Genomic DNA, 25,156 nt, shown 5'->3' on the forward strand with positions numbered 1-25,156 from the left:
CCAAACTCCGCTCAGAGTCCCTCTCCCACTCCAAATCCCTTAATCCAAGATCAGAGCCTTCCCCTGCCTGGTGAAAGTGAGGGAGGGTCAAGATGGAGTGACCAGGGGTGGGGCCTTGGAGAAGGGGCACGAAGGAGGTGGGGCAAGGGGATCTGAGGTAGATCTTGGATTGCATTTAAATGCAAAAAGTGATCTCACGCAAAAAAAGGTTGGAGACCACTGGAGTAGAGAAACATGTTTTCTCCCAATATGTAAAAATTCATAATCAGTTTGCAAATCACATTTTTTAAATATTTATTTTCTCTCTCCTGTGTTTGATTGTTTTACTTTCAGTTTAAAAACAAATAACTTTCCAATAGGCATTCCCTGACATAAATCTAAATATTACCTTGCTGCATGTATTTTGTGAAGTACATGAATATAAACAATACTTTGCAACAAAAATTGAATGGTTACGCTTGAATTGAAGGAACATATACTGAAACTGGAATAATAAAGATTAGCACAGCCCCCTGGTGAAAAGATAACACATGTACTAACAAGTGGTACATGTTGAGTAGTTCAGAGCCAGTTTTGTTCAGTTTCTGTCAAGTATCATGTGACTTGTTTGTATGGAAAGACTTATCAGAAGGAGATCTACTGTCTGAAGTGGACACCCTTGCTTTTTTACATATTGCCATCTAACTCCCACAGTGTCTCTATTTCTCCTCTTAAACTTGGTCCCAGGAACATCAGCAGATTCATTTGGCAAAACAAAAAACTCACATCTAAATGGAATACTTTTGTTGGCCCAAAGTGGAAAATGGAGAGGCAGTATTGGCTTGCCTAAATTTAATAGTGACCACTGAGCAGCTTTGCTTCAGAACTTTCCATGTGGTCCTTGCACCAGGGGATGAAGTTGTTCTGTCATCAGATAATCTTTCATAATATCCTTTTGCTTCCTCATCTTAACAGCTTTAGTCTACAGTGATGCAGCTTTAGTTTTCTCTCTGTTTGCATCCAAACTACAGGGTAACCCTTAGGGGGATACAAAAGAATATTGGAGTGGGCAGTGTGACGGGGCCTGAGCTCACCTCCCCAAAGCTTGGTGAGGTAGTGTCACCGAGCTTGGCTTTGGCCCAACCCAGCTTTTCCTTTGCATCCCCTCTCTCCCCAGGCCATCTCCTCTCCTCTCACATCCCCAGTTCTGCCCCCAACTCCACCATGAGCCCAAATTCCACTGCTGAGGAAGCCGGGGGGGGGGGGGGGGCAGGGCAATGGACAGATTCCATTGCTGGTAAATGGGATGAGTGCGTGACAGGCAAGGTTTGGGCAGCATGTCTCTAAACTCTTAGGAGAAGTGTATAACGGTGTGCTCTAGGAGCTCAGGTTAAGGATCTTGTCAATAGTAGTATCAAATTGTGCCTTCTGTTCTAAAGGGGAAAATATTAGTATGGAAGATACAAAAAAAATTACATGTTGAAAAGTTCCTCCTTTTCTAGATACTAAAATTCTACAACTTGCCTGCAGTATTCTGAGTAAAACTGAAATTGTGTGTATAGCTGTCTTTTTTGTAACTCTTCAAATAGCACCATCAGAGTCTTTGTTTTGCATATATATGGGGGGGGGGTTACTTGTATTCTACAAAAATAACTATGGGACGGACCCCCTGAGAGAATAATTTACATTCACCAAATCTGATAAAATAATTGTATGGGGGGGGGGGGAGAAATATATTCCTCTATAGCAGGAGTGGGGAACCTTTTTTGGATCAGAGGCCACTAACCCACAGAAAAATTAGTCGGGGGCTGCACACAAGAGTAAAGCAAAAACGTGGCACCCAACTGAGGAGGAGACAGACACTCCCCACGTTCCTCTTGAACACCAGAGCTTAGTAGGGCCCAGCCTAGTAGATTTTCTGTGTTCCATCCCCGTGGTGGGGAAGTGGGAGGACTGGAGCTCCAGCACTGGCTCCATGCAGGGGGGACTCTGAGCCTTGGCCTCCAGGCCTGAAGTTCCCCACCCTCCAGCTCTATAGGATTTACAGTATATTACTCCTTCCTGTTCCCATGCAGTCAGCTCCACAGACATTTTCCCTCTTCTGTCAGAAGGGCTGGGGCCAGTACAAATGACATGGAAGAGTAAAAGATGAACAGCTGTATACGGTACTATGTAGCACTTTAAAGACTAACAAGATGGTTTATTAGGTGATGAGCTTTTGTGGGCCAGACCCACTTCCTCAGATCAATATGTGGAAGAAAATCGGCACAACCATAAATACCAAAGTGATACAAATCAAAAAAAGTGAACGCATGTGAAATTGACAAAACAAAATTTTAGAACAGAGTGGCGGTGAGGGGAGGGGAAGGTAAGTTTCTGTGAGGTAGTGACATACGGGTGATAATTGGGGAAGCAAATTTCCCCTATTATCACCCCTATGTCACTACCTCACAGAAACTTACCTTCCCGTCCCCTCACCCCCACTCTGTTCTAAAATTTTGTTTTGTCAGTTTCACATGTGTTCACTTTTTTTTGATTTGTATCACTTTGGTATTTATGGTTGTGCCGATTTTCGTCCACATATTGATCTGAGGAAGTGGGTCTGGCCCACGAAAGCTCATCGCCTAATAAACATCTTGTTAGTCTTTAAAGTGCTACCTAGTTCTATCTTTTGTTTCAGCTACACCAGACTAACATGGCTACATCTCTATAGCTGTATACAGTGTGATCACAAAAAGCACTAATCAATAGTTTGCTTTTTAAAAACTAAATAGATACTTGATTTTTAAATAAAATCAGTAACAGCCAAAGAACAAATTGTTTGATACCTAAAAAGGAACAGGTTTTGAAGTTTTTTGTTTTATCCTGTTATAATAATCAGTTCTCAAACTCTTGGTATGTGCCCATACATTATCTCAACATCTTTCTGACCCTGTTGACATTTCTCTACCTTGTCAGTTCCAGCTTGCAGGGATGCAAAACTTCAACACTTCAGGTGTCTGAGACTGCATAAAAGTCTTTGCTCAGTTCAAGTGCTTTCGTACTCTTACTAGCATCTGCCAGTAGAGGGAGCATCACTAGAGCCACTTACAAGGATCCGTGGTTATTGTAAAGAAGCTGCAGAATTAGGAGCTGCTACAGGGCTTCTTTTTCTGCTCTGGGAGAGCTCTGGTTGCATTGACAATTGGAGGAAGAGGAGGAGGAGAAGGAGAAGACTGTTTAGGAAAGGAATGATCAGTGCCTGCCTATAAGTAGCCTGAAAGTACCAGAGCATTCCCTGAAGTCATAGGAGCAGTAGCAAATAACCAGGAAGAGAAGCATTCCAGGAAGAGTAGAATGCACCCTAGCAAGGGACCTGTGGTACCCAGCTAGTTTTCTGACTGAAATAAGATAATCTAGCAAGGTTGTGGGAGGAACTGTGGTGGCGGGCAGTTTTGAAGACTAAAACTACCTATTTTTTCCTAAGAAGTAACCTTAAAATACTGTGCTGTTGATGTGCATGCATAAATTTAGCTAATGCTAATTAATGAGTTGTATGCTTTAAGGCAGGGTTTCCCAACCTATGGGTCGGGACCCAAATATGGGTCTCCATTACATTTCAAAAGGGTCGCCAAGTGTCTCCCCAGGTGGCTCTGCCCCCTCGCCTCCCCCCGTTTTTTAATTTCTTGGGTCACCAAGTCGTCTTGAATTGTCAAAATGGGTTCCTATCTGGAAAAGGTTGGGAACCGCTGCTTTAAGGGAATAGACTCTTTAACTACAAAGGTGAAATCATTGCAGTAAATATACATTCAATCTCTAAATTTTGGTTATGTATATAAAAGTAGTCTGTCCACGTTGGAAACTGTAATGGAAAAAGTTATACCACAACATGTGTGTATATACTGCCAGCTGAAGAGAGTTCACATGATTTAACAGTGGAGGCAATAGAACAGCAGTGTTCACATTGTGGGTTGGGACCAGTGTTCTCTCTAATCTTTTCCATACATCTGTGGAATAAATTTTATGTGCACCATTACATGTGGAAATGTGCATTGCCAGTAGAAACAAAACAACTTAGCTTTAGGTGTTCTGCTAATCAGCTGAGTGGGATTTGAACCTTTCTCAAGTGGCTATAAAAGCGAACAGCTTACAGGGAACACTGGTTGAGATGCCATATTAATATGGTCGCCATAGCCACCATTACACTTGTTGGGATCCAGGACTGAAGCTTGAGCTCCAACTCCACCTCGCCGGGCTCAGGCTGCATCTCCCTTTCCCACCACTCCAGGGTCATGTAATAATTTTGTTGTCAAAAGGGGGTTACTGCATTGAAGTTTAAGAACCCCTGCCGTACTTTATTCCTTCCAGTGGAAATAGCTTATTTTACTTCCATAGTGATAGGGTAGGCAGATAAACTGTGTAAAAAGAGTCAGAGCAAGTAGATTGAAAACCACTAGCTGATTTTGAATTTTAAATTATTGGTCTAATACGTTTTTATGTAAGAGAGTCCATTATTATAAATATAACTTCCTATTCTTTTATTCTTTTGTAATAAAGTGTGTATGTTTGAGCTGTTTTCTTAGTACTTGAGATAATTTATTCCAACTCTCCAGTACTTTATTAACAAGATTATGGCAATGTATATAGCAAACTTTGTACTGTGCACGTAGGGGAGCTGAAGGAAGACTTGTCTTCAAGAGCTCTTAATCAAGCATCAGAATGATTATGAAATTCTTCCAACCTGGTGGTTCTGTTGTCCTTTGTTTCTTTATTCCATAGATTTCCTTCTCATGCTGCTCTGAATGAGGAGTTTCTCCTTTGTAAGGATGTTGCCTGCAGGATTCCCTACTGGCTATGGTACTTTGGCACCCAGCTGCGTAGAATCAAACTGTTGACAAATATATAGTTGCAAACCAACACTTTATGCACTAGGTGATTATTGACTATAGTGATAGTTTGAATATTAAAAACTTCAGAGGGGTAACTGAGTTAGTCTGTAACAGGAAAAACTTAAACAACAAATAGTCTAGTAGCACCTTAAAGACTAACAAAACATGTAGATGGTACCATCTTCATGTTTTGTTAGTCTTTAAGGTGCTACTAGACTATTCATTGTTTTTAAATTTTGAATATAGTTAGTGTTCAGAGTGCTTGATACATTTCAGGGGTCTAGTATAGGGATGTAGGGGTATGTCTACACTAGCTCGTTAATTAGAGCTAGGTAGGCAAATGAGGCAACCAGAGTTGCAAAGGAAGCCCGGGATTTAAATATCCCGGGCTTTATTTGCATGTTCCCGCCCGGTCGCCATTTTGAAATTTCACTAGCCTGAACTCACTGCCGCACAGCTACATGTGGCAGTGAAACGTTAATTCGAACTAAGTCCTCAGTTCAAATTAACTGTTATTCCTCATTGCAGGAGGAGTAACAGTTAATCCGAACTAAGGTCTTAGTTCGGATTAATTTATGACTGCCGCGTGTAGCTGCGGGCAGTCAATTCGAACTAAGGGGATTATAAAATGGCACCCGCCAGGGAACATGCAAATGAAGCTCGGGATATTTAAATCCCGGGCTTCATTTGCAAGTTCGAATGCCTACATTACCCACCCTAGTTCAAACTAGGGGGCTAGTGTAGACATATCCTAGGTGACTAGTTGCTTTCACCCCCCCCCCCCCACTGCCCTCTATCAGAAAGAGGCTGCGGCGGGAGGGAGAGGAGGGGGTGCTATGGGGAGCTAGCTTAAAAGCCAGTTCCCTCTTCTAGCTCCAGTTTAGTGGGAGGGGGCAGAGGTACAGTGCAGTGTTCCACCTTTGAAATGTGCAAGAGTCCCCGATGAGGCTCTTGTATATTTCAAAGCGGAAGCACTGCATGGAGCCTGCCGCCAGTGGTGGACTCTGTCGCCCCAGTCTCAGTGCCACGTTTCAAACTTTGAAATGCACAAGCGCCCCATCAGCTGTTCAATTAGTTGATTTATCTAATTTTAACATCTGTAGTCCAGTAGCCTTATTATGCCCTGAATAATTGTAAAACTTTACCTGATTTTTGGCCTCAGAATCAATACTGTAGGATTAGAAATAAATTATCTTCATTGCTAATTGAAAGACGGTGGATGATAGCATATGTTATTCAAAATGGTTTAAGTTTATTATTGAAGAAAATGAAGAATAGATAACACTGGTAAAATACAAACCTAGTGTAAGTAGCTATTGTACAATTCATATCACTGCTTCTGCAGTTTAATTATGACCTTCTAAAATTTCTTGATTTGGTTCCTTAGCTTAGACTCTCTGCTACTTTAATAGTATTATGATGAACGCATTTTTATTAATTTGTTTTCTGGTAGTTCCTAAATGCCCCAAATCAGGATCAGTACTCTATTGTACTGGCACTGTACACAACTAATGACAAACAGTCCATGCCCCAAATTGCTTACAATCTTAACAGAAAAGCTAGACAAATGTGAGGAGAAATGTAGCATAGAGGAAGCAGAATGATGGCTTGTAAACACCATGCTGTTTTTTTGTTTCTGTTTTTTTAAGTTTTCCTTTTAAAAAGTATATGTAGTAGCTCACTGTGTGATCCGGGAGATTGGATAAGTTACTAGAGCATAAGAGTGAACAAGCATAAGGGAATGATGGAAGGGAATATGGTGAGCATAAAGAGTAAAGTTGCAGCAGAGAGACTATGAAGAAAGGATTGATGTGGTTTGAAGAAAATATTTTCTTCCTTGCTCATTGTTGCGGATTGCAGGACATGTTCATAATCAAAATAAACTTTTTTGGGGGGTGGAGAAAGAAGAGAATTGGTAAGAATTTTTGGAACTTCCTGGTAAAGGTGCTGCTTCAGATCTAGACTAATGGAGTCTCTAGGCTTCACAGGGCTGACTCTACCTGCAGTTTGTCTCCCAAATCAGAGAGGCTAGGGTCGGGTAGGAATGTGAGCCTGGAACACTAGATGTGGAAGGACCCTGGAAGGGGAACCCCACTTTGTCTTGGCATAGTGAGCAGCACAACTCCTGTTGAATTTTGTTCTAAAAATGTGCTGTAGAATCAGTCAGAATTTCTTTTATTACAGCTCTTTCAGTTAAGTGGTCTTCCAGTATTTGACCTGAAAAAAAGAGGACTTTTGCAACAGTGGTCAAAATTAGTTTGCCCAAATTAAAATGGAAAGAAGATGCTAATGTTTGAAGTAAACTAGTTTGCAAAAGGAGAACATTGGCCTGAACAAATGCACTTGAAATTCTTAATTGATTTGTTTAGTGCCTGCTCTGTTTGAAATTCATTCAGGTTTTAAATGTATACTTTGAAGTTATTTAGTGAATTTGAACAAAAACACCTGCATTTGCTGTTTTAGAAACAGAAAAAATAAATTCACCCTAGCATATCAATTCTTTAGATTGTGGTGTAAGACTAACTTTGCATACTGTGGCTGTCTTGTAACAAACCAGTTCTACTAGCCAGATGCAGAGAAACATTGGAATTAGAGTTCATCCACAAATTCAATTCATATGCTAATGGGCTCAGTGGTGATGAAGGATGGTTAGGACACTACCAACTTAACAGCCAGTGAAGGTGCACACATCTCTTTGTGTAGACTCCTGTGTCAGAAATTGACTTTGATTCTTATCTGGTTCGTTTTAACTACCCAATCTTCAGATACTTACTGATTCCTTCTAGCTCCCTGTCTCCCACCCCCTTCTTTTTCCTCTCCCCCTCTCCTATTTATTTTGGGTCTGCACATCCTAAACTCAAAACTCCTATCATTTGAAGAAGTGGGCTGTGCCCACGAAAGCTCATGATACCATCTACATGTTTTGTTAGTCTGTAAAGTGCTACCAGACCATTTGTTGTTGTTTTTTTTGCATACTGTGTAATTAATTGCTTTAATTATAGCTTTTGGTTACTTATATCTTGCATTTTCTGAATTATATATTTCAGAATACCATGTTAGCTTAAGTCAGCCAGCACTTCGCTGTTGGTGTCTTCTTTCTTTGCCTTTACCAGTTAGATAACTTGTACTATAACTGAAAAATCTCCCAACAGGTTTTACAATTTCTAATTGTACAGATACTTTGGTGAAAGAAAGAGGTATATGGGAGATAGAATGCTGGGAAACCTGTTTCAAAATGTCTTCTACATTTGAACTCTTAAATTTCTTTTACCTCCCTCCCCTTTCTGTTTTGCAGCCATAGACCTTTTGTATGGGGGTATATACTGCTTTATGTGTCAAGATTACATATACGACAAAGACATGGAACAAATTGCCAAAGAGGAACAACGGAAGGCTTGGAAATTACAAGGTTTGGTTTTCCCACCTGAATTTCGTTTATTTGTTTTTAATCATAGCTGTCCCTCCCATTTGTCAATGGCAAAAACCAGTAAGGGGAAGAGAGAGATCTTTAGGGATAGTAGTGCAGATTGTGGGAGACACAGATATATAGATATTGCTGTCCGGAAGCTAGACTGTTAGTTTAATATGTGCATCACACTAAATTATAACAAAATTTTATTTTTTAATTATAATATAAAATCCTCTATCATGATCATGGACAACTTACCCTAATGTCATCAGAGTGAGATCTGCATCAGGTTGAAAATGTAACAATCTACCTCTTAGACTATCTTAGGTATCTCAGGCAAGAAATCTGTTCCCCTCACATGAAATGCCACCTTTGTTTGTGATTTTTTTTTATAGACTGTGACAGCTTACATACACACACCCATCTTCTTATTGTACACATAGTATATGTGTAAAGATATTTACACACAAATATATGTACACACATTTGTTTTGTTATTCAGTTTGCTTTCCCTAATTTTTTCTTTTTTAGCCTTCACCCCAACAGTGGTTTCTCACTACCAGTGTACAATGACAGGTAAGAGGCGTGGGCTGGCGACGCACCTCACTAACAAGCGTCCCTTTGCTGATTACTTGCCATGTTAGACATGAATCATGGTTGAGTGCCAGTTTTATAATGCAGATTGTTTTCCTCTTATTAGTATATGTTCCAGGGATCCAATAAGAATTATGAACTAAATATTGCATATCCTTCCCTTGATTGAGCTACTCCAAAGCAAATATTTTCCTTTTTTGGAGGGGAGAATGAATAGAGATTCTCTGAGTAGTGTTAAAGGGTCTCTGGTGGAAGCTTAACATCTTCCATTTTCAGTAGTTTCAAAAAATGTTTTTTCTTAAAGTGGAGAAGTCTGTATTTGAAGGCAGACTTTATATCTAATTATACACTGCTCTTAACAAATCTAAGGCATCCCTTTCCCATGTGACAAACCTAGCCAGGGGCTGGCATGCAAATATAAAATTTGCACCCTCAATTTAAGACATTTTAAAATTATAATATAAAATTCTCTTTTTGCCCCTTATGCTAGCATATTTTGAAGCAGTTCAGTCAGAGGAAGGAAAGGTAGTAGAGGATCTTAGAACAAGAAAATCATGGCATGAAATGCTTTCCTGCAAAGTATTTTGTTGCAATTATCTGGGAAAGTATTTTAAACCTTGCATTTAGTCTATGCTCCTCTATCTTTAATAACTCCACAAATCTGTTTAAAATTTGCTGACTTGAGCCCAAGAATTAACTACAAGAGCAAAACAGTTGCTCAGGAAATAAGAATTTTATGGACTTTTCCTCTCCTTCACCTTGATGAGTAAATTCAAAGAATATTTTCTTAAATTTCACTGTCTCCTGGAACAGTAGCTCTATACAGGCAGTCCCCGGGTTACGTACAAGATAGGGACTGTAGGTTTGTTCTTAAGTTGAATTTGTATGTAAGTTGGAACTGGTACATATTGTAGGGGAAACTCTAGCCAAACATTACTCCAGAGCTCAGTTTTATTCTCCCACACCTCACTTCCCTCAGTCCTTTATTCTCAAGCTGAGGTGTCTGATGAGAAAAGCCGCTCCGCGTCTCCCTGGTCTGCTGGGGGGGGGGGGGGGGGGCGCTAGCTTCGCATCTCCCTGGTCTGCTGGGGGGAAGCAGCTAGTGTGGGGTTGCCTCACCCCGTTTGTAAGTAGGGATCATGTAACCCGGGGACTGCCTGTACTTTCTGACCCAAGACACACCAGTCTGTCTTCCAACAGACATTAGTGTCTATAGAATAGTTGAGAGAGAATTATGTACCACATTTTCAGACCTAGAGTCTGAATCAGTGATCTAAATGGGTAATAAACTGTTAAGATATAAAATGTAGCTACTTCTGTACGTGAATTTACGTTACAATAATATACAGTATAGATATTTTCTTTAAAGCTGTGACATAGGATTTTCCATTTAAAGTGTTTAATTTTGTAACTTTCCTTTGTGATGCAATTTACGTATCAGAAATTTTGTTGAGGAAGATTCAAAGCACATGTGCATTCTGGAGGGACAGTAGAGAATTGTCCTCTCACCAACAAGAACCAGAACTTTGCAGTGGTTCATGTCATTTAAAAAACAGCCGTTACAAAAAAAAATCTCCAAATAGGATGCTAGAATTAATAATATTGCTCAGAAACTGCATGGAGACATTCAGACTCCATTGCACACTTAAATTATGAGATGGCCTTAAAAACATAGAAGTTTAAGAATAGTAAATTCACGTTTATTATTTGCCTTCTTGTTTTTGAATCTTTAGAGTTCACATTTTCAGTCTTTTCTCCACAATCATGAGGGTTAGAAACTTTTTGTTTTAAAGAAGGCTGAGATTGTAATGTAACAACATGACTCCGAGAAAAGAGTCTTTAAGAAAAACCCCAAATGTCATAAGACTTATAATTAAAATTTCTGGAGTTGGAAATACTGGAATAATATCAGAAAATATTTGAAGATAGGACGTTTTAGGTAGCCTGAACCCACAAGTCTGGCCATAGTTCAAGACTGAATCCTCAATTCTTAGATGATAGTAATGAGCAACAAAATGGTGTTAAGGCTGTAATTCTCCTATATTTTCCAAGTACTGAATGTTTGCATATTTAATGGTGAGGAGAAGAAAATGTGTTTGGATGTTCTGTGTGTATCACCTCCTAACTAATGTTCAAAATCTGTATTTATTTGAGAATACCACAGTCATTAATCTTTTTTAATGAGTGCCTGCAAATTAGGGTTTTTAAAAAAAATTTAAAAGCAACAACCCAGTAAAGCCTCTGAAAACTTGAAGTACCTGGGTGTATGGCCATTCATTAAAATACTTAAGTAAACTGTAAACCGATTCTTGGATGGAGGTTTCAAGACCTCATACGCCAGGCTGCAAATCTAAGTCTGTTTTACAGCACCATTTTGAAAACAGTCAGTTTTTTCTCCAGTAGTCATACTGCTTCCCTTACCCATACCTGGTAATTTGTGCATGCCTTGAATTTTTCAGTCTATTTAAGGTTGTTCATATTGCAGATTTTAGTGCACCCTTCTGTGTTTTCATGCTCCCCACCCACTGTTACTGGAAAAATCTGAACCATTGCCAAAGGGAGGAATCAGTCTTTCCATGTGTTTTGAGGGGCACACCTCAATTTCTCCTTACCTTTTATGAAAAGAATAAATGTAAAGGGAAGAGGAAGCCTTTGAATTTGCTTGCTCCAGTTCCTTTTCTCTACCGTAAACTCTAATGCTAAACAAAACTTGTGACCTTTCTAATAAGAGGTTTCCTGTAGGAGAACTGTCACACCTGTTTTGCTCTTGATGTTTGTCCTGGCATTTAACTTTGTGTATGTGTTTTTAATTACTACTTAAACAAGACTTAATTGCTTCACCCAGAATCCTACAAAGCTGTCAGATCTTTTATTTACCGTGGCTGCCTTAAAATTACTTCAGGATTCACATTTGCTATTAAGCAGTTGGATCCCAAACTGTACAAATGCTCATGCAGCGTGCTTTACTTAATGCGTGTGACTAGTTTCATTGACTCCTGTGGAACTATTCTCATGCATAGAGTTAACCCACCTTTGTGTGAACTCTTATCCAGTAAACCAATATTTGTACACATTGGATGTGTTTATTTTTTAACAGTCTTGTTAAACAAAGTTCAGTGCTTATTGACAAACTATACTAAATTGGCTTGGTCACTTTTAAATTGTAACATAACTGAATCTTGCCTGGTTTGTAACTGACCAGTCTAATAGCTGGTAATACTGAAATATTGGAAATAATATAAAATTCTGACAGTTTGCTTGCAAACCCATTTATTATAAATTAATATAGAAATATTGTGAATCTGAAAAAAAATTGTTGAAGCTGTCTATTGAAAAGCTTATTGCGAGCCAATGTTCTGTCATATGTGGACTGTCCATATGTGTGTCTCTGTAATGCTGCTTCATTCAGCATTTGCCTGTGCATACTGTGTAGTGTATTCAAAGCATTGCAGCTGTTTAATCTCCTCAATCTGTTACATGGTAATTATTTTCCCTTTTTATTTTCCTTGTTTTTTTGTTAATGCTGATCCTTGGGAATAGGGAAGGGGTGGTGTTATTTCTTGTGCTCTTTCATTAAAAATGGTCAAGTCAGAGAAAGTAGAGAACTATACATCTACATAGATGTGAACTTTGTTGTCCTCATGGATCCAAGAATGAGACCTCAGTCATTTGCAGGAACCTTGAGGGTCAAGAGTAACTATGACTCAGGCATTTTGGATGTGTAACTTTTGACAGGCAGAGCTATTTCTGAAAATGAAGATCAAAGAGCTATTAAAAATGAAATATGTACCATGCAGAATGTGTAAGCCTCCAGCTATATTTGCTACATTTTCTTTTCATGTGTATGATTTATAATTTATTTTCTCTAGCACAGTACTGTTTCATCGATATGCATTCTGCACAGAATAAGATGAACTCTAATTGACTTTAATCCTCAGTTTTAGAATAGATTGCCTGTCTTTTTTTTTTAATGCCAAAATGCTTTTGTGACTCACTATAACTGGCCTTGCATAGCAATTTTTCTCTTTGCTGCATAGAATGCTGCAGCAGCCTTTAGATGGTCAGCTCCTGGGTCTTTTGTTGTTGCTGTAGTTTTCATATTTCAGATTATACTGTAGTCATCGCTGTGTCCACAGCTAACTAGTTCTGCTGACTGCTGGCTCTCTTAACTCCCCCTTACCTTACAGTCCCTCAATAAGAAATGTTTTTGAAACATATTAGTGGGGACTTTTATTTTAAGATATTAATATATCATTTCAGCCATGGCTCTTGAGAAAATAAGATTTTTCTTTGAGCAGTGGGGAGTTAAATTTTTAAAAAATGCAGTACATCTAACTATTTCTGGGGAATGTTTTAAGTATTCAGCCTTCATTCTACTAGAGTCTCTTTGCTATTACCCAATACTACAACAGCATTGTGAGAGTTATAGCAGCATACCCCCAATATGTAATGAGGGAATACACTATTAAATTTAATCCAAGTCCTTTCCAATCTGCTTTGCATCTATTACGAGTGAGTAAGACTGTAGCTGTCCAGTTGGTTGGATCTATTTTGGCTTATTTACCAAATTTTGTCATTTAATTGAAGAGATATGGGGACAATTGTCTAAGTTGCCCTGTATATCAGCCAATCTGTGCTTAGCCCCAAGACATGCAGTTCTGCTAGCAGCATGACCCCTTTGAGCCTAAAGAAAATCATGAACAGTTGAAACAATAAATAACACTGGATTGGCTTTCATGCTGGGGTCCTTTTTAATTGGAGGTTTTTTCATCCATTGGTGGAAAGACTGTTACTTAGAAACAGATAGATAGGAATTCTATACAAGTAACTGCTTTTGTGTTCTTTTAGCCCATATTTATGGGAACATATTGTCAAGGTCAATTGCTGCCTTTCTGAACAGTAATAAAAAGCAAGCTGGCTATTGTAGATTTTGTATACAGAATCCAACTTAATGGACAGTGCATCACAACCTTTTCTTGAAAGTATCTTTTGAGTTGTTCTGGCTTAACAGCACCCTGAAACTTTCTTTTCATCTGCTCAGGCATTGGAGAAAAGTATTCAACATGGGAGCCAACCAAACGAGAGTTAGAATTGCTACGACACAACCCCAAGCGGAGAAAAATAACCACAAATTGCACCATAGGTAAGTTAAGGAAACAATTTCTTAGATTTCTCCACCCAACTGCACTTTCAAAACCCCATTATGTTTTTCCTGCCTTTCAAGGTTTCAGTGTATATTTTCATGTCGAGTGTTAAATTGTTTTTCTTTTAAAATGTATCCTGTCCTGCTAATGACCATGTGTACTGACTTCCATCCTCTCTTCTGTATAGAAGGATGTGTGTTCTGTCATTTCAGATAATGAAGATAGTGAATTTCCATAGGAGACCTTCAAAGTAGGAGACACTTAAAATCTGTGTAAAGTAGGAAATTCTATGGAAAAAAATCCCTACTGATGTACCACCAGTTTAGCTGAACTTTTAATTGACATGGTGGTAAAAATGCTGGAAGGTCCCACAACTTAATCTACATTAGCACTCCCAGTAGAGCTACCACCAAGGCCGTTGCATCAGGGGAAATTCTCTTGTTCAGGCATAGCCCAAATTTCATCATCCTTTCACTTGAGAGCTTTGGCCTTTTATCAAATGGGAGCTTTAGTCTTTTTACCAGATGGGAGCTTGGACTTCTTTCCTTCTGCTTTAGATGGTCCAGAAGAGAACAACAAAAATGATAAAAAGTTTAGAAAATCTGACTAGGAAAGAAGGTTAACAAAACTGAGTGTGTCTAGTCTTGAGAAAAGAAGATGGAGGGCAGACCTAATAAGTCTTCAAAATAATCTCTGGTGTTATAAAAAGGACCATAAACTGGTGTTTTCCATGTCCACTGAAGTCAGGACAAGAAGTAATCAGCTTAGTCTGCAGTGGTAAAGATTTATGTTAATACAGGTTGAACCTCTGTGGCTGTGGCTCTCTGATCGAGCAACATCCTGGGTCCAGCAGGACCACAGACGTTGCCAGACCAGAGAGCCACAGCCACAGAGTTTGCCAGCAGTTGGAAGTTCAGCCAGAATTCAGTCTAGAGAACCAGTGGCCTGGGAGCAGGAAGCCCAGCCAGTGAACCGTAGCTGGAGCAGGGCCGGGAGGGGAGTTCCACTGGCCAGGGGCAGCGCGCTGGCTGTCAGAGCGGAATACTGAGGGTACGTCTAGACTACATGCCTCTGTCGCCAGAGGCATGTAGATTAGGCTACCAGGCATAGGAAAATGAAGCGATTTAAATAATCGCCGCTTCATTTAAATTTACACAGCTGCCGTGCTGAGCCGACAAACAGCCGATCAGCTGTTTGTCGGCTCAGCGCTATAGTCTGGACACGCGAGTGTCGACATCAAAGTCATTTGTCGACCACCCAGGTATACCTCATCCCAGGAGGCATACCTGGGTGATGGACAAATGCCTTTGATGTCGACACCCGCGTGTCCAGACTACAGCGCTGAGCCGACAAACAGCTGATCAGCTGTTTGTCGGCTCAGCGCGGCAGCCGTGTAAATTTAAATGAAGCGGCGATTATTTAAATCGCCGCTTCTTTTTCCTATGCCTGGTAGCCTAATCTACATGCCTCTGGCAACAGAGGCATGTAGTCTAGATGTACCCTGAGAGAGCCCAAGGCCTAACCTACCCTGGTCTGGCAAATTCGCTCCTTCAGGACCACTCTGGTCCTGAGGGTGCTGGACCAGGGAGGTCCAACTTGTACTATGAAGTTTTTCCTAACTTTAAGGAATAGCTTCAAAACCAACAAATGGTCTGGTAGCACTTTATAGACTAACAAAACATGTAGATGTTAGTCTATAAAGTGCTACTAGACCATTTGTTGGTTTTTTTAAGTTTATCCTGTACAGACTAACTCGGCTACCCCCTGACGCTGTAAGGAATAGGTTACCAAGGGACGTTGTGAAAACCTCATCATTGGAGTTTTTAAAGAACAGGCTAAACAAAAATCTGTATACTTGCTTCTACCTCAGCACAAGGGACTAGACTCGATGATCTCTTGAGGTCCCTTCCAGCCTTACGTTTCTATGAGATTATTTTGAAAACTGCAGAAAGGGGTCCTTCCAATTTTATATTTTGAACTCCGATCACACAGGTATGTTCTCCAGCTTGTTGTAGATATCAGTTGCTAGTTTCACTGATTCCAAGGTGAGAATGGACTATTTGGTGCAAATCAAATACTGTAGCCCACAAAGTTAGCATACTCGCTCTGGAGCCAAGAGCTATCTGAAAAGCAGGCATAATGAGTCTATTAGGATACAGCTGGGGAAGAGAGGAGAAAATATGCAGTTCTCACAAAATGTAGCTTCTGTTTCTCATCAATATTTCCTGAGTAGCCCCAATGATGACTTTGACCACTAATAAACCTGTGGCTATTTTCACTTTATAGTTGAATATTTGTCAACATTCAGTAGTTATAAAGATTTCTGAGATTAGAGTAATAGCGTTAGGCCCAGACTTTTACAGGTATTTAGGCATTGCTCCATTCAGCATTGTAACACCTCAGTCTCATTTTCAAAAGTAACTTAGGAGCCTGAGTTTCATTGTCTTTCAATATGACTTAGACTCTTAGGGTATGTCTAGACTACATGGCTCCGTCGACGGAGCCATGTAAACTAGTTTACACAGCATAGGCAAAGAAGTGGGGATTTAAATAATCCCCACTTCATTAAAATAAACATGGCTGACACACTGTGCCGACAATCAGCTGATCTGTCACAGTACGGCAGTCTAAACGTGGATCGGTTGGCTGGGGAAGCCTTTGCCGACCGATCCTGTTAATCTCGTTTCATGAGGCATAAGGGATCAGTCAGCAAAGGCTTCCCCAGCCGACAGATCCGCGTCTAGACTGCCGCGCTGTGCCGGATTAGCTGATCGTCAGCACAGCGCGGCGGACATGTTTATTTTAATGAAGCGGGGATTATTTAAATCCCCGCTTCTTTGCCTATGCCGGGTAAACTAGTTTACATGGCTCCGTCGATGGAGCCATGTAGTCTAGTCATACCCTTAAGTGCTTAAGTGACTTTTGGAAATGAGACTGAGGCTCTTTTAGTTAGCTAGGTGGTGGTGTGCTCAGTGGAACAACGTCTAGATTCCTTTTAAACACCTGCGCTATAGTCACTAGAAGCAGGAAGCAGTTTGTGAAATCCTTCAATTTTGTCTCATTTTTCAAAACTGCTGTAAGCACTATGTTGCCATAAAGTTCATCATGTAATGTTCACACCTTTTCACCCCTCCAAAATTCTTTGAGTAAGGATGAATAAAGTAATAGTTTTATGAATGTGTTTCTAGCACAGTAGTGTATGGATAATGGAGTACATGTGTATGATACCTGAAACTCTGGAAGCAACAATAATGCGACTTCAAGAAAGGAAGTCAAGATCCCAGGATAGAACAGTCATGTCAAAGAAAATATATCTATTTTTGCAACAGTAGAGCTCAAAAAAAACCCCACACCATTATGACCATTGAAGTACACCTGGACATTGGAAACTTCAAGCAGCCTAGGAAAGCACTCTCAGCTGGTTTGTTCTGTCTATTGCTGGTTTCTTTGGGATTTGTTTTTTATGAAACTATAATACATCATATAAGAGCTATATTACTATATAATAGGCTAAATGAATTGTAGAGGACACATTAAAGTGGACTTGATGAAATGTAAAGGTGCATCTGACCTTTCTGATGATTTGCTTTCCATTTGGCTGGAACGAGATGTTGATTCTTAAAAGACTTGTAAGTTTTCAGTTTGGTACAAGGGTTGGTTCTGACGGTGTGAATTCTGATACACCCAGCATGAGTGGAGAAGTGCTCATGAAACACAGGGGATAAGGGCAATGACTGATCTCTTTACTTCTGCAGGCATGCTTTTAATAATTTCTCCTACTGGGCCCCGGAGCTGTCTGTATACCAATATTTAAAAAGAAAAAAAAATCAAAGCACCCAGGAGTCTTAATGCAGTTATGGGCTACAGTTAAAAGCAAAAGACTTGATTTCTTTCACAAAAATACATTGGGAGTTTAACTGAAAAAAAATGTCATTGTCCTTGAGCCTTTTCTCTCTATCTCTAGTTTATTGCTAAATATATATCTGTGTGCAGACTGAAATGCTGCAGTTACCTGGACATTCCCATTTCTCTTTTCTGGTGCTCATTTCTTCGGACACTAGGTCTTTATTGATCTGTAATAAACATCTGTTTCATCTTCTGAGGTAGATAAATGCGTCAGAAAACATGCGTAGATGTCGCTGACTGTATTGTCTTTGATAATGAAACTTACGCTGGTAATCAGCTGTAAGAGTTGCATACCTATTGATTTGATTCTCTTTATATGGTGAATCCAGTTCAGACTAACCAAATCTATTTTACCTTTTTGTAAAGCTAATCTAAAAGAAAAAAGGCAGATACAGATTGAACCTTTCTAGTCTGGCACACTTGGGACCTGATTGGTGCCAAACCAGAGAATTTGCCAAACCACAGGAGGTCAGTATTATTTAGCAGCATTATCAACACTTCCACTGCTTACTAGGCTCTTAGAAGACATTCAGGGGTAAATTAGAGCTAAATATCAGCACAGAACTTTGAGAACCAGGACTGGTGGCTGTAAACAAACGTTATGGAACCTCAGGAAACTTGGCCACACTCAGAAGTGGACATTGGGCTAACTAAATTCATGCTGGACCACGGATGTTGCCAGACCAGATAGTACCAGATGAGAGAGGTTCAACCTGCACTTGCTTTCGCCCTCTCCCCTTTTTCCCTTCCTCCCTGCTGTATGTGCAGCTGGATTATGGAAATTACATTTTGAATTTTTTTTTTTAATTCTCAGGTGTGACATGTTGAAATGGTTATTGAACCTGATACTGGTTCTGTATAGCTTTAACTGAGGTGTGCTTTTACTGAGGGAGGGATGGAATGGTATTCCTGGAATGCAAGACCAGACATGCTTGGGAAAGTGTATGCTTGTGGGTTATCCATGGGGGAATTTTGGGAGAGAGGCAAAGGATGGCTTCCTATGGGGTTTCTTCCATAATGAGAACTTCATTATCCTTGATTGTAATATAGTAGGAGCTGGTTCAGTGGTATAACAATAACCATATTTGTGGTTTCCCATTAGATTGTACACTACTAGTCTTTAAAACACCATTACTTCAGAATCATGTGGATTTTTAACTCCATAGCAAAGTCTGCTTTGCACTGCATTTTTCTATTCTTGTCTTGTAGTGCTGAGAAATGACCTCTTGTGGCTTTTGTTGTTGCTAACAGCCTCTGCGCACTACTTTTTCTAAACTGGCTGAACTTCTACACAATAGCACTATCCTCAGTTTTGCACTGGTGCCATAAATTAAATACTTAGAATGAACTGCCATAAAATGAGTTTAATACGGAAAACAAATAATTTGCCAGTTGGAATGCTCCCTTCTAGCTTTTATTTCAGTCAAAATAAAATAACATTTCTTTGTACATAGCAAAGTGTCTAAAGAACCACTTACAGTTACATAAACAATGACTTGGTTGATCTCCAAGAGTAGTTGGATTTCATCAACACTACAGTCCCTCTGATTTTTCTTCAGACTTGATTATCTGTATCTCACCAGATATTTGCTTCTTGACAGTACATATACCCACAATATAAATGTTTGCTGAGTCACTATTGTGCAGATTCCTCTTCAAATTAAAATAGTTCTAGTGGTGCTGCGAACTGGAGAAGCCAAAGCTTTGATGGGTTCATACTTGCTGGATGTTCACCAAAGAATCATCCTCACAGTTGCATTTGTATGTTTGTGAAGTGATTTAGGGACAAATTGTTTAAGTTCCAACAGTGGGTGCAGTGCTGATGCAAGTAAGGACACATGGTTCCTACCTGAAGGATCTGATCTAGATTACACAGTACAATAGGCATATAATACATATGGTAAGTTTGCAAGTTTGAAATGCTGATAATCATTATTTACTGTTTTGCAGAATTAAATAACATCTTGGTTTCTGATTCAAGACCTACTGGTTTGGTTTGATACATTTTCTGACATACTAATTACACCAAAAAAAATCCTTAAGGACAATTTGCATTTGATAAAATTTAGATAATGCAGCTATTGGATTTTTTCCCCCCCCAGAAATGCAATGGACAGTTCAGTTATTAAGTCTCTGTCTCCAGCTGCTTTAGGAAGGCACTTCTCTTGGTTAGCCCATTAAACTATTACATTCAGACATACATCAGAGTTTTTAATTTGCTGGATGGGAGGGAGATGTAGCATCTTTGGGGGGCCATTTTCTTAACTCCTCTTGTTCTGTTATCATTAGTACCCACAGAAGATCAGTACTCCTGAGCAGACTGAGGTATTAGCTCGCCTGTCTCTGATTAGCATATGAAGTGACTTTGTGGCTGAAGACTCGGCTATATTACCAGTAGAAAGAATTAAAGTCTAAAAGCACATGGATAATTAGCTAGAGCCACCTGGGATTCCCATTTGCAGTGTTGCAAAAAGGCAGAGGGGGGAGCCTTTAGAGCAGAATGAGCAAATCCCTTTCAGAAAGAATGATGCAGCATGGGGGAAATGACAACAACAATAGATACAGAACAGTGGCAGGTGGTTTTTGCAGCTGTGTGACACCAAGCAGTATAACGTGAGAAAGAGAGGCATGAGTGGAATAAATATTGCAGCAGTACTTCAGTGTAAAGGTGGCAAAGGGAGATGCACAGTGGCCTGGAAATTACTTTTGGTTCTCTAGACAACCTACCAGAAGCTTTGCTTTATCTTTCAGTGTTCCATAAACTATGCATGAGCAGCCATGCACAAGGGCCTAACTAGAGAAGACTTGCAAATGTTGTAGACTGCATTAATACTTTAAAGAATTTTGTGAATGTGCTCTTTTTGGTCTAAGACTTCCGAAACTGGTGCAGAGGGAAAATGTGAGTGAAAACACTCTGGCCCAGGAGAAAATTTTTAACACCAGTTTAAATTTTAATTGTGAGTTGGACACATTAGTGGGTACGTATTTGAAATGTGGCAGTCCATGAAATGCATTTAAAATTGATTTCATTTCTTTAATTTTAAACTTTTTTTCTGCTTTGTTGGATTAAATAACATTCTGAATCAGTCACAGTGGGGGTGCATAATGATCCCTTAAGTACTACCTAAATAAATCTGTCCTGCATAAATATTATCCAGTCATCTTACCTTGTAACTACACCAACTATCTAGCTCTCTGGAAAATTGATAATTATGTCCTACATCAACCAGTCTTAAAATAGCTTGCAATAAGCACCAAATACAATGATAAATGTTTTATAAAATCAAAAAACAGGACTATGTAGCACTTTAAAGACTAACAAGATGTTAGTCTTTAAAGTGCTACATAGTCCTGTTTTTTGATTCAGCTACACCAGACTAACACAGCTACATTTCTATCATTATAAAATCAACATTCTTTTGCCATCAGAGAGAGGAGTAAATGCAGAAAATTAATTTTTATTGTGGGTTTTTTTTGTCACTCTTTACGATGTTCTCTTCCCTAGTATGAGGTGTTCCTGACAACTTTAAGTATTGCAATATTTAGGAGAAAAAAATCCTGTTTAAATAAAATCCCATTGAAAATAAATGACAAATTTTAACTTTTTTTTTTTATCTAGTCAAAAAAGACACATGTACAATGTTTAGAAAGGCTTTCTGACAGTAAACTACTGAAGTAAACCTCAGTTCAGCAGCCATCTGTGAAGGAAGAACCCAAGTACAGTAAAACTCTGATGGTCTGGCATCTGATGGTCCGGCACCATCAGGAACCCGGAAGTGCTCCGGGCAGCTGGACCATTGGAGCTGCTCTGCCCCCAGCTTCCCCGATTCAGCAGCTGCTAAAACTGACCAGTGGCTGAATCGGGGAAGCCGGGGCAGAGCAGCTGGGGCGCTGCCGGGTTGGTCTCGTAGCGCTGCTTCTCCTGGCTGCAGGACTAACCTGGCAGCACCCCAGCTGTCCCCGATTCAGCCGCTGCTGAAACTGATCAGCGGCTGACTCCAGGAAGCCCGAGGCAGAGCTGCTCTGACTCGGGCTTGCTGGAGTCAGCCGCTGATCAGTATCAGCAGCGGCTGACTTGAGGACACCTGGGGCAGAGAAGCTGGGGTGCTGCCGGGTTGGTCCAGTAGCGCCAAGGAGCGGCGCTGCGGGACCAACCTGGCAGCACCCCAGCTGCTCTGCCCCAGGTGTCTCCAAGATCAGCTGGGGTGCTGCCGGGTTTGTCTCGCCACGCCAAGGGTCAGCGCTACCAGACCAACCCCGCAACACTCCAGCTGCTCTGCCCCAGGCGTCCCCTATTCAGCCGCTGCTGAAACTGACCAGCAGCGGCTGAATCAGGGACGCCTGGGGCAGAGCCGGACTATCGGAAGGGGGGGCTCTGAGGGGCCTGAGGTGGCATCCCCTCCCCCACCCCAGACCCCCTCATAGCCCCCCCTTCCGATAGTCCGGCAAATCTGATAATCTGGGACCCAGATCTGATAATCCGGCACCCCCTGGGTCCTAAAGGTGCCGGATTATTGGAAGTTTACTGTAGCTGCTTTAGCAGTTCAAAAAGCTTTTGTTGCTTCTAAAAAAATCTTTTCTTAAACTTTTATAAAAGCCGAACTCCCACATATCTGTGTTTCCATGGTCATTTGAATGTACTTTACCCCGGTTGCCACGTCTGACGACCCTCCAAAACTTGTGAGGTGTCAGGCATATTTTCATATGCTAATAATGCGGTTTATAGATTTCTGTTTACAGGTTTTAGTAAAGGATAAATCGTAAGTTATGAGAACTTCTTGATCATTATATTCTTGTGGGTGAATCTGACAGTTACTGACATTGTTACAGAGCAGCATATATTTCTGTGTGCCTCTAGATGTTAGCCCAGTCATCCTCAGAATTCACCTTATTTTTGCAGTATACAAAATGGGCACAGAGCAAACTATATTTAAACAGATTCTACATAAAGAAGAAATGTGGTATAATACCACCTGGCTCTGATATAAGCATGTACTTTGTTCAATTTAGAATGAAAGAAGATAGGAGAAGAAATTAAATTTGGAGATAACACCAGGATTAATGTTTGTTTTAGTTATATATAGAATGTGGGGACAAAACTTATGTGCAAGTGCCAAAAACCAAAAACTTAGTGATTCCTCATGTCTCAGCTATTGTACATGGTATTTTTGTGCACTTTATATAAACTCAGCTCTACCGTAGCCTTCTTTTCACCATGCGATTACAACTTCTGCTGGAAAAGATTTTCAACAGCTAGACAAAAGAAAAGGTATGGTTTCACTGCTGGAATGAAAAATGTTTATACTCAGTGAAGAGGATTGCTGGGACTGGTAAACGTTGAATCCTGTCTCTTCATTTGATTTATATCATGAGAAATGACAGTAGTCCAGCTTTATTCCCAAAGGGGAGACGTTTACAGAATTTGAATTTTATTTGAACTGTGGAAACAGATTAATTTATCAGGACATCCATCATGGCAGTTTACAAGCAAATTAAACTACAAAAGTTAGAAAAAGGTGCAAACTGTTCTAACATCTGGACATAGTTTGTTGAGGCATTTTTTCATATAAAATATTGAGTAGGCTACTAATCTCCAGTTAGAGATCTATCTAACCTATCAGTTTTTAAGTAAGCAGAATTGTGAGCCATTCCTCCAGTTGTAGGCACACACAGCCTCTAAAGCTGCAGTGGGCAACCTGCAACATGTGGGCTACATGCAACCCATCCAAGTTCAATGTATGGTCTGTGAGACATCTTGTTTACCATTGCCCAGGTGCAGTGTTACCAGATTCTGCTGGTTTCCATCCACATAGTTTTTTTTTTCCAACTGGTATTACTAAAGTGACACACATGAAGCACACAGCATTTGACTGTTAGAGCCATGCACTCCCTCTGCATCCAAAGGGTTCTATAGTTCATTCGGAACACTCCACCAAATCTAGGAATACAGGTGTGGTAAGCAAAACTAACGTATCCCAGGAGACCAGCTTGGATACTAAAATCTTGCAGCTCACTGAGAAGGGCACACTCATGCAGCCCACTCACTAGCATAGGTTGCCCATGATATACTGTCTGGGGAAAGGAAAACAACTGCCCTAGTCTTATGAGTCAGTACTATAATAACTATCAGGAATATTGATAAAGAATGTTTTAAAGTTACTGCTGTTACCATCTAAGGTTTTAAATTGATTTGAAGAAAAAATAATGTTAACGTTTTGAAATTAGATGTTAATCTTTTGAGATGAATAAGCATTTTCCCATTTCCCCCCATTGAAACCTCTGGTGTTTAGTTTAAGATAATTAAGTTGGCTGTCTTGTCTTGACATACCTTGTTAATGTTTCTGTATTACAGGATAGTTACATCTAGCAGTTGAGGACACCTTTGCATCAGCACTTTTTAAGGCAAATAAGAATTTATTTGCTCCTGCACATTAAAGGAAGTCAGAATTTTGTAGCAGAAAACAAGACCTGCACTTCTCTTCATATTTGATCTCACTGCTTGAGTTTAGTGTACCTCATGAGCTTTTGTTGGACACACATAATATGAGCACAAAGCCTTGACTTCTATATGGGATCAGTTTTGATGCTTTCCTCTTCTAACTACAGTAGTCATTTCTAGGCTCAAATTGCAGCAAGGGTGGCTTTGGTGGGGTATTCGGAAAACCTTCCTCTCAGGGTAGTTAAGCACTAGAATAAATAGCCTAGAGAAGCTGTGGAATCTCTGTCATTAGAGATTGAGCAGGTTAGAAAAACACCCTCAGGGATGGTCTGTAATACTTAGCCCTGCCATGAGTGCAGGACTGGAATAAATGACCTCTCAGGGTCCCTTGCAGTCCTGTGAGTCTACAGAATTGGGTGTATTTTTTGAGATGGCAAAATTAATGTATGACTAAAGAAGTAAACAGAAAAAGTAGCTTTGCATTCTCTTAAAAACGCAGCTAGGGAAAGAAATGGTGTTTTCCAGCTTATGGTAAATTGCTTTTTTGACAGTGTTCCTAAAAAAAAAAAAAAAAAGCTGATTTTGTTTTGTAATCTGGCTGCTTACGTTTATTTTGTATCCTCATGCATTCCCATTTAGTGGAAATATGGATTCATTTTCGTAATCGCTTCCATTGCCATGATGCCCAAACTGTAAACAATCCGTAGATGATGTTTTAACACATCAGTTTATAAAATAAAACTGTGAAAGTGGAACATGATTTTTTCTAAGTAACAATATTTGTATTTCACCATAAACCCAGAACATGACAGATTTC

General features: G+C 40.0%; 1 protein-coding gene across 3 annotated transcripts in view; it reads left to right on the top strand.

The window, feature by feature from the left end:
• The window catches only part of USP22 (ubiquitin specific peptidase 22), a 205,709-nt gene that overhangs the window by 108,296 nt on the left and 72,257 nt on the right, over positions 1 to 25,156 (top strand). For 2 of the 3 annotated variants that reach the window (XM_075899711.1, XM_014575259.3), the window contains exons 3-5: positions 8,143 to 8,256; positions 8,788 to 8,832; positions 13,892 to 13,993. In XM_075899711.1, the coding sequence (XP_075755826.1) occupies positions 8,143 to 8,256; positions 8,788 to 8,832; positions 13,892 to 13,993 (261 nt within the window). The remainder of the gene's footprint in view (positions 1 to 8,142; positions 8,257 to 8,787; positions 8,833 to 13,891; positions 13,994 to 25,156) is intronic. The other variant, XM_075899712.1, reaches the window with a different exon arrangement.

This window comes from Pelodiscus sinensis, chromosome 16, assembly GCF_049634645.1.
Source record: "Pelodiscus sinensis isolate JC-2024 chromosome 16, ASM4963464v1, whole genome shotgun sequence".
NCBI lineage: Eukaryota > Metazoa > Chordata > Testudines > Trionychidae > Pelodiscus > Pelodiscus sinensis.